The sequence below is a fragment of the Callorhinus ursinus genome, unplaced genomic scaffold (assembly GCF_003265705.2).
Source record: "Callorhinus ursinus isolate GAN/ISIS: 27379988/994484 unplaced genomic scaffold, GSC_fseal_2.0 scaffold1, whole genome shotgun sequence".
Lineage (NCBI taxonomy): Eukaryota > Metazoa > Chordata > Mammalia > Carnivora > Otariidae > Callorhinus > Callorhinus ursinus.
This window is the reverse complement of record NW_027397063.1, coordinates 71,910,917-71,921,692: the sequence shown is the minus strand read 5'-3', so window position 1 is coordinate 71,921,692 and position 10,776 is coordinate 71,910,917. Positions and strand designations below refer to the sequence as shown.

General features: G+C 41.4%; 1 protein-coding gene across 4 annotated transcripts in view; it reads right to left on the bottom strand.

Annotated features, from left to right (window-relative positions):
• Window positions 1–211: 211 nt before the first annotated feature.
• Window positions 212–10,776, bottom strand: part of LIPH (lipase H) — a 51,977-nt gene continuing 41,412 nt past the window's right edge. For all 4 annotated transcript variants that reach the window (XM_025877261.2, XM_073896099.1, XM_073896092.1 and 1 more), the window contains 2 exons: window positions 2,132–2,305; window positions 212–899 (listed from right to left, as the gene is read on the bottom strand). In XM_025877261.2, the coding sequence (XP_025733046.1) occupies window positions 812–899; window positions 2,132–2,305 (262 nt within the window). In that variant the 3' untranslated portion in view covers window positions 212–811. The remainder of the gene's footprint in view (window positions 900–2,131; window positions 2,306–10,776) is intronic.

The following is a 10,776-nucleotide window of genomic DNA, read 5'->3' as shown; positions in this document are numbered from 1 at the left end:
CTGACCTCTCGCCTCACCCACTGTCACTGTGAGCAGGCCTTTCCTACCACTTCGTCCGCCTTTCTTCCCTCGGGCGCTTACTGTCTAGTCCCAGCAGCTGCCCCCACCCCCATTGTGTCCTCACTGCCTCCGCGCACCAACCCACTTTAGAGAAGGCAGGGTGTGGCTTTCCTGTCTTCCCAGAGCAAACAGCTCAAGAGACAGGCTGCTGTTGAGGAGGAGAAGCTCTCTCATTGTATATTAGGTCAGCCATATCAAAATAAATAAAAGCGTATTCACATTTATCAAACCACTCACGGATGTGGCACCGGGATTTCCAAGAACCCTTCACAGACTGGCCCCCAAACCCACACGACAGCCCTGTGAGGTAGGTCAGGCTCCATCCCCTTCTGTGTGCAAGGACCTGGAGGAGTGTGGCACAGGGAGTGCGCGGTCGAGTCCGAAGTGGGGTCTCCAGCCAGTCCTTCCCTTTCAGGCGCTTGACCGGCCACAGCGCTGAGCAGAGCTGCCCGAGTGACTGGCAGCACAGCCGAAAGGCCGGGACACAGAGGCCCCAGGACGCAGCCAGACAAGGCGCTGGGCTGTTGGGAGCCTGGCTATTTCTGACTTGCCCTACTTAGGGGCTCCCTTCCCAGGACCGTTCCATAATCCAAGGTCGTTTGACATTTTGCAATGTGACATCCATGGGACGCTGCTGGAAAAGACACCCATACTTTTTTGTGCCTTGAGGAAAAGGTGAGGTGACACTTTAAAAAAAGCCTACAGTTGTCGTTTTCTTGATGTTACTGGTGCCCGTGTGTCCCAACAACAGTTACATCAGCAGCTTGGGGCACGGGATGGGTTGGAAGACCGTCTCAATGTTTTCCATCAGCACAAGATCATACCGACACAACTGGGGCCTGCAAACACGAGACGGAATAGCCTTGTCAATCAAGTAGTAAACAGAGCCCGTTCTAGGAAAAGAAACCATGTTCTGTCCTTAGGATCTAACATCGTGGAGCAATTACTTCTAACGTGATAGGAAAATGCTTATGGTAAATAAGCAGAGTAAGATCAGCAACAATAAGAAAGCAGGATATAAGACGTCATTTGCCACCTAACTTCGTCTAGCTTTGTTTTTGGTTTTTTTTTTTAAGATTTCATTTATTTATTTTCATCTAGGCTTAAAGCAATAATAGAAAGGAGATTAGAAAGAAATAACCCAGACTATTAACAATTGTTGCCTCCGAATAATGACATGATGGGTGATATCATTCTGCTTCTTAACACCTTTGACGTTTCCAGGTTTTATAAAATCAACATGTATTCCTTTGATGATCAGAGGAAAAACAGTATTAAAAAGTTCCATGGTTTTAAGATGTCATGACTGTCCTCTTAGAAGAAACGTGTATTATTAAATGTTTTAGGGTACCCTAAACCTTCAGGAGAAAGGCATTCATAAGCATAAATCACTGACTGCTCACAGCATTGTCCACCTCTGTCTTGCCGACAGATTGGATGCTAGGAATATGTGTTGGAGTGGCATGAGTCACAAAGCACCCATGCCACCACAGCTTTGCTCTTTCTCCCCCAATTTGACTCTGTCCCCCCGTGCACACGCACACACGCACACACAAACGCAGTTGCTTATTTTTTCTGACCCAATTGAGAATAGGTTGCTTACCCCTTAATACTTCAATGTGTATTTCCTAGGAACAAGGACATTCTCTGTGCAGTTATCAAATTCAACATCGAGATAGTCCTTTCATACTGTATCAATGGAATAAAATATTTGTTATTCTGTACCTTTTTTTATATGAGGCTCTGTGTTTGCCAAATTATATGAGGCTCTTTTCCACAACAAAAATACTTGCAAGCAGTGTGGGTGGAGTGATTAGGGAAGAATTATATAACTATAAGCATGTAATGTTATTTCTTTGAATTATTGGGCCATTTATCTTTAAGTGCCTACCAGTAAAATTTTCTTGAATTTTGGGGCTACTGGCTTTTTTCAAGTCTATTTTTGGAAAACCCCTCCCCTCCTTCATTATAATGGATGAAGTCCTATTAAAACATCAGACCAAGCAGATTGGACAGGAACTGAGAAGGTCTTTGGAAAACAAGGGCTTGTCAAACCCTGCCAATTGCTCACCTCTCTGGATGGGCAAGTGACCTTAACTTCATGCGGAGAATCCTGAGCTTGTACTTGGGGCCTATAACAGATCCGGTAGAGAACACCAAGGAAATGGTCGCCACTTTATCCAAGTCTTGATTAAATCTTGCAAGCAGACTCACTTGGTGGTATTTCTGAAATACTGCAGGTTCACTGGAAGGAAGAGATAATAATTTTTAAGTGAATATAGACTGCTCATGAAAGGAAACAGTTTTGAAGCCTACAAATCACTCATAAGCAGGTAACCACTTGACCCCAAAGTTCTGTTGGGTTCCAAAGGACTGCGTAAGTGAAGCTTCTGGCCCCAGGAATGATGACATACTGTGGCACGAGAGAGGTATGCCCACCTACCATATACCAGTTAGCATCCTCATCTCTTGACATGTCTCCATTCCCCCGAAAGATTCTTCAAGATGAGTGTTATTCATTTTACAGACAAGGAAACAGATGCTTGTAGAGCTTAAACTCACCCAGGTCACAGGGCTTGTCTGCACCAATGCAGGGACTCATACTCACTTATGAGTTCAAAGTTAGTCTTTCCATGAAACTGCACTGCTAGAAGTGTATGTATATTGTTAGTCCAGCTAGCTAACTAATTGAAAAGCTGTGCTTCAGCATATATTTTTTTCAGTCCTGCCTCTCAAATAAGATAGCTAAATCCCAGGTTCCAATACTTTTTCCTGAGTGTGCAATGTTTCCTACAGTTGGAATCTCACATTGAGCCTAAGGTAAATCCACTGGGGAGGTTTAGCTGGGTCAGTGTCGCTCTGGGGAGCTGGGGGAGGAGACCCCGGAGACCCACCCTGGGCTCAGAAATGGGAGGCTTGCTCTAGAAATCAATCCTTAATTTGGAGGTGGGAATGGGGGCTGAGGGGGTGTGTGTGTCACCCCAGCCTCACTAGAATCATGTGTAAGTCCTGTGAAGAACAAACATGCCACATGTAAAACTAATCTGAAAGGTCCCCAGATTTTAGTTTCTAAACACCATCCTCACTAAAACCTCCTTCTTCCAGGAGAAATGGCTGATTCCAGGGCTAGGTCAGGGAAAGTACAAAGCGAGCCTGCAACAACTGTGTGCCTAAAGATGAGAAGCGCTCAAAGAATGGTGGGAGATGTTCCAAAGGATCTAGAATCACTTCACACTCATCAGGATGGCTACTATTAAAAAAACAAAAACAATAAACAAAAAACTGAAAATAAGTGTTGACGAGGATATGGAGAAATCATGCACTGTTGCTAGGAATGGAAGGTGGTACGACCACAATGGCAAAGGGTCTGGGGTCTCTTCGAAGAAGGAAAAATAGAATTACCTCATGATCCAGCAATTCTACTTCTGGGAAAGCAAGGTCTCAAAAAGATATTTGCACACCCGTGTTCACAGCAGCATCATTCACAAGAGACAAGAGGTGGAAGCAACCCAAATGTCCATCAATGGCTGGAGGGCTAAACACCAAGTGATATCTACATACAATGGAATATTATTCAGCCATAAAAAGGAAGGAAATTCTGCCATATGCTACAACATGGATGGACCTTGAGGACATTATGCTAAATAAAATAAGCCAGTCACAAAAAGATAAATATTGTTGGACTCCATTTATATAAGATATCTAGAGTGACCAAAATCATAGAAAGTCGAATGGTAGTTACCAGAGGCTGGAGGAAGAAGGAAAAGGGAGCTATTGATCAATGCGCATAGAATTTCAGTTTGCAAGATGAAAAGGTTCTGGAGATTTATTTCACAATAATGTGAATATTCTTAACACTACTGAGCTGTACACTTAAAAATGATTAAGATAATAAATTTTACATTTTGTGTCTTCATCATGATCAAAAATGCATTTTTAAAAAAGGGCACAGACCCAGTTTGAAGAGATTTCATTGGCCAGATTTGAGACAATTTAAATATCAAAATAAATAAATAATGGTAGTAACTGAGTATAAGTCCCCATTAACAAAATAAAAATCCATGAGTCCATCTTGATATAACCAACTAAAGGAATAAATAAATGGGGAGAAGAGAAAGCTTTTCCTAAAGGACGAATTAGAAAAACCACCATTTGGCAACCATCGTATTAACAATTCAACCACAAAACATCAAAACTAGTGGGTAGAAGTTTGAGGAGTAATGGAACATTTACATGGTCTTGAGGTACCTCTGTGCAACAATTAGTAAGGAATTAGTATTCCTTACTAATACAAAGAAAAAACAGTAACTTGTTAGTGAAGAAACTTGGCAGAAACCACCTTAATGAACTGATCCACGTTCATGGAAAGCTGTGGGCCGCCTGATAGGCCATGCTGAGCCAAACACAACATCAATTCTTTGCTAGAGATGCATGATCTGAATGTAATCACAAGGAAGCATCAGACAAACCCAAACTGAAGACATTCTGAAAATAACTGACCTGTAAGTGTCAAAGTCAAGAAAGTCAAGGAAAGATGGAAGGTTCCAAGTGAGGACTAAAAAGAGGATAACCAACTGCAGCCAGTGACCCCGAACTGGATCCCTTTCCGAGAACAGCTGTGCAACCCCGAGCGAGCAGGGACTTCAAGAGGGGGTGATGCCACCAGCAGATGGCAAAACCCAGCGGGGGCAGACGGAAGGCAGAGAGAGAAAAGCCTTCCTGCAGCTGAGAAGCCTGTCTATGAGTACAGGTGGAACCCGCTCTTCCACCTGGAGGGATGTCTGGAAAGACTGAGTGCTGCAAGGGATTGGGCTCATACCCGAATAAAGGGGATGACAGCCAGTGAGCTACAGATTATGACCGATGATAGGAGCCAAATGTTTGTTTCTGGTAGCACGGTGCACTAAACAGCCTGAAAACAACTCCTGGTGATGGCTACAATTCAAACAAAAACAAAATTAAAAACCCTCTAAATTGCACCGAAGAGGAAAGTGAAGAATACTGGGAAGCCTCAAAAACATGTGGAGGCAGAAATACTGAAATCACATCACCTTTTGTTGGCCTCTTGTGAAAGCTAGTAATGGGTTTTCTTTTTCATGGCCTTGCAGGGCAGAAGGACAGGGAGCAAAGCCACTCAAGGAGGGGAGTTGAGGGCACCTGGGTGGCTCAGTCGTTAAGCGTCTGCCTTCGGCTCAGGTCATGATCTCAGGGTCCTGGGATCGAGCCCCGCATCGGGCTCCCTGCTCAGCGGGGAGCCTGCTCCCCCCTCTCCCACTCCCCCTGCTTGTGTTCCCTCTCTCGCTGTGTCTCTGTCAAATAAATAAATAAAATCTTAAAAAAAAAAAAAAAAAGGAGGGGAGTTGAATGGGAGACTCCGGGGAGGGGTGAACTAAAAATGAATTCTAAGTAAACAACCCTCCTACCCCCTCAGGGGCAGAAACAATCTCTATCAAAATCCCGGCTGCCTTACTTTTTTTCCCAGAAACTGACAAACTAATTTAAAATCCATATGGAAATTCAAGAGACCCAGAATAGTCAAACAACTTTGAAAAGGACCAAACTCGGGGCACCTGGGTGGCTCAGTCAATTAAGGGTCTGACTCTTGCTTTCACCTCAGGTCACGATGTCAGGGTCCTGAGATCAAGCCCCACGGTGGACTCCATGCCTGGCGTGGAGCCTGCTTAGGACTTTCTCTCTCCCTCTGCCCACCACACACTCTGCCCAGCATGCACTCTCTCTCTCTCTCTCTCTCTCTAAATAAAAAAGAAAGGAAAAAGACCAAATTTGGGGGATTCATACTTCCTGATTTCAAAATTTGTTAGAAAGCTTCAGTAATGCTATAGTGAGCTACATGACACTGTGGTACTTGCATTAGGATAAATATATGGATCGATAGAAGAAAAATCAGAGTCCAGAAATAAACCTTATCCATTGACTGTCAATTGATTTAGGCAAGGGTATCAAGACAGTCGCAGAGAAAGAATAGGTTTTTCAATAAAGGGTGCTGTGACAACTGGATATCCACTGGCAAAGGAATGAAGCTGGACCCCCTACCTCATTCTATATGTGAAAATGAACTCAAAATGAATCAAAGACCTAAATGTGAGGCCTAAAACTATAAGGACTTGTGCCACAGTATATACAGAACTCTTGCAACTCAACAATAAAAAGGTAAATAACCCAATTTTAAAGTAAGGCACACAAAAACCTGTACCCAGATGTTTATAGCAGCATTATTCAGAATTATCAAGACTTGGAAGTAGCCAAAATGTCTTTCAGTAGAAGAACGGATAAATAAACTGTAGTACATCCAGACAACGTAATATTATTCAGTGCTAAAAGGAAATCAGTAGTAAGCTATGAAAATACATGAGGAAAACTGAAAGCCCATTACTAAGTGAAAGAAGCCACTCTGGGAAGGTTACATACTGTATGATTCCAACTACATGACATTCTGGAAAAGGCAAAACTGTGGAGACAGTACAAAGACCAGTGGTTCCCAAAGGTTAAAGGGAAGAGATGGATACAATAGGCAGAACACAGAAGATTTTTAGGATTATAGGATCTACTCCACGATCTTATAATGGTAGATAAATGTCCTTATACTTTGGCAAAACCCACAGAATGTGTAACACCAACAGTGAACCCTAATGTAAACTATGGACTTTGGGTGATGATAATGTGTCAGTCTAAACAGGTGTGCCACTCTATTATCCAGACTTTGATAGTCAGGGAGCCTGTGTGTATGGGGCCAAGAGTGTATATGGGAAATCTCTGCACTTCTGTTCAATTTTGGGAATCTAAAACTGCTCTAAAAAACGAAGTCTATTGAAAAGGGAAAAAATGAGTAAAGGACCCAAATAGACATTTCTCAAAAAAAGATATAAAATTGTCCAGTAAGCACATGAAAGACACTCAAAGTTATTAATCATTTGGGAATTACAAGTCAAAACCATAATCACATATAACATAATGCCCACCAGAATGGCTAAATACAGAAGACAGACATGCCTGTGATATATACAGAAAATGTGAAACATACACACAAAGGAATATTATTCAGCCTTTATAAAACAAGAGAAATCCTGTTTCATGCTGCAACCTGGATGAACCTTGATATTATGCTAGGTGAAATTAGCCAACCACTAAAAGATGAATATTGTGTGATTCCACTTATATGAGTGGAATCTAAAGTAGTCAAATTCATAGAAACAGTAGGATGGTGCTTGCTAGGGGCTAGGGGGTGGGGGGAAATGGGAGTTGTTATTTAACGGGTATAGAGTTTCAGTTTTGCAAGATGAGAAAGTTCTGGAGGTCTGTTTCACAACGATGCGAACTATACTTAACACGACTAAACTCAGAAATGATTAAGATGAAAAGATTAATTTTATGTTCTGTATTTTTTAATCACAATGCGAAAGAAAAAAATTTTAAACAGGTATTAACAGTGTTGGCAAGGATGTAGAGAAATTAGAAGTCTTACACATGGCTGGTGGGAATGTAAAATGGTGCAGCTGCTTTGGAAAACAATTTGACAGTTCCTGAAAATGTGAATTACATGGTTATCATATGACCCAGCAATTCCACTTGTAGGTATATACCCAAGAGAAATGAAAACGTATGTCTACACAGAAACTTGTACACATATGTTCATAGCAGCATTATTCATAATAGCCAAAAAAGTGGAAACAACCCAAATGTCCATCAGCTGACAAAAGGATAAATAAAATGTGGTATGTGTGAAGAGTGGCACAGTGGGAGTGAGTTGGGCCCATAACCTAGAGGTCAGTGGATCGAAATACAATGGGTCTATCCATACCACAGAGTATTATTTGGCCATAAAAAAATGAAGTACTGATACATGCTATCAAATCTTGAAAACATTATGCTAAGCAAAAAAAAAAAAAAACCCAGACACAAAAAGGCCACATACTGTATGTTTTCATTTATGTGACACGCCCAGAGTATGGAAATCTATAGATAGAAAGCAGATGAGTGGTTGACAGGAGCTGGAGAGGAAGGAGGAATGAGGAATTACTAATAGGTATGGGGTTTTTTTTTGAGTTTTTAAGGTTTTTTTTTTTTAAAGATTATTTAACAAAGAGCACAAGCGGGGGAGTGGGGTGGGGGGAGGAAGCAGGCTCCCTGCTGAGCAAGGAGCCCGATGCAGGGCTCAGTCCCAAGACCCTGGGATCATAACCTGAGCCGCTTAACCGACTGAGCCACGCAGGTGCCCCTGGGGTTGCTATTTGAGATGATAAAAATGTTCTGGAATTAGATGGTAGTAATGTTTGTCCATTTTGTGAATATACTAAAAACCACTGAAACATAAACTTTAAAAGGGTGCATTTTATGGTATGTGAATTATATCTTAATTTTTAAAAAGTTTAAAAATAAGGGTGCCTGGGTGGCTCAGTTGGTTAAGCGACTGCCTTCGGCTCAGGTCATGATCCTGGAGTCCCGGGATCGAGTCCCGCATCGGGCTCCCTGCTCAGCGGGGAGTCTGCTTCTCCCTCTGACCTTCCCTCTCGTGCTCTCTATCTCTCATTCTCTCTCTCTCTCTCTCAAATAAATAAATAAAATCTTAAAAAAAAGTTTAAAAATAAAAAAAGCAATACGTCCAAGACATGGATACAGGGAGAGCCACCAGGCAGATAATATCTTTGAATGTAACTCCATTTGTACCCACAGTCTGGTAAGACTGAAGAAACGCAGGGCACATTCTCTGATATTATTTTCCCTTTCTTAAACTATAAAAACACTAAATACTAAAAACTAAAAGTTTACCTTGCAAAAAAAGAGAAAAGTAGACATAATCTTACCATGGAATAGAACAACCATTTTCTTTTTTCCCATATATTCTCTGATTGGTGATGACTCTTTCACAAACATGACTAAACTAAGAATGACTAAACGTGAATAAAACAGAGATGTTAAGGGCTCTATCTTAATCAAGAAAAAAACCTTCACATTTAGAAAGCCCTAACTGGGGGGGCCTGGGTGGCTCAGTTGTCAAGCATCTGCCTTCGGCTCAGGTCATGATCTCAGGGCCCTCGGATCGAGCCCCGCATCAGGCTCCCTGCTCAGCAGGAAGCCTGCCTCTCCCTCTCCTGCTCCTGCTGTGTTCCCTCCTTTGCTGTGTCTCTCTCTGTCAAATAAATAAATAAAATCTTTAAAAAAAATTTAGAAAGTCCTACTCGGGAGAAATTTACTACAGAAAATTAAAATTTCTAAGACATGTAAAGCCAATATGTAACCAGTTATTGGCATGAATAACCAAATTTTGTTAAGTGACCATTTCTCATTATAGGACCGCACAATTTCCCCTGCTCCTTCTTAGAATCTCCAGAGGAGGTCTCTGCCTAACTTCCTTACTGAAGATCACAGCCTATAAACTGCCTGTCGCTGGTTATTCAAGATGCGCCCTCTAGCGGTGCCCTCCCTGAAAATGCAGCCCTTCTGGGTTTGGGGACATCTGATCCTCCGTTTCCTTATATATAAAATACAGATGGTAATACCACCTCACGGGTTTTAGTGTGACCTGCATTAGCCAGCGTGTGTAATGTGCCTAGTTCAATAAACAAAGGCTGTTATTATTATGATCCAAGGATGCCTTAAAAAAAAGTCACCTCCAGACCACCAACACATACCTTTTCTATTCATCTACACAGTGAAACCATAGGCAATTGCCAGTTTCAGATGACATTCCAGTTGGTTCTCTATGAGTGAAGCCAACAGACAACCCAAGTGCCCAGTAGATAATAGGACCCCCCAAAAATGTTTCCTGAGTAAATGAATAAAATGAGCCTTAAATTTTTTGCTTAAAGGTTTTGAGTCATTTTCCCCATTTTCCTGATTATAAATTAATGGATGAAAACAATTAACCATTTTAAAACTATATATATATACAACAGCATATAAAAGTAAAAGAGAAAGTAAAGAGAAGCTGAAAAAAGAAAAGTAAAGAGAAGCTTAAAAAAGCACTCATATTCCTACCCCCTAAGGGACGATCTAACATATTAGAGATACTTCTTTTTCATTTTTTTGGCATTGTTGAACTAATTTTATACTTTATATAATTTGATATCCTGCATTTTCCACTTCGCACATTATAAGCACTTCATTTAATATAGTTTCATAAATGAATGTATAAATACTATTATATGAGAATATTTAATTAACCATTTCCCTATCATTGGATTTTTAGGGTGTTTCCAATTTTCTATTGCAAAATCACATTTTCTGAGTTTCAGAAGCATACATATATATGTTTATATATATGTATGAGCTCACAAAAAAATTGAATTGTGTGTGGGCGTGGGTGCTTTTAGATGTGGGATTGTTGGGATGGGGCAAGTATTTGCAAGTTTATGTTACATATTTTATGCTATATATTTCTTTTTTTTAATGTATTTGTCAGAGAGAGAGAGCACAAGCAGGGGGAGCAGCAGGCAGAGGGAGAAGCAGGCTCCACACTGAGCAGGGAGCCCGATGCAGGACTCGATCCCAGGACTCTAGGATCACAACCTGAGCCCAAGGCAGATGCTCAATCGATTGAGCCACCCAGGTGCCCCTTTATGCTATGTATTTATTTACTGTTTAAATCCTTTACAGCAAGCAAGGATGACTTTTGTAATTAAATGTATTTTAAAAATGAAGCAGAAGAGGGAGGAAGGGAGGGAAGAGTGAGAGAGGGAGGGAAGAAGGGGGGAGGGA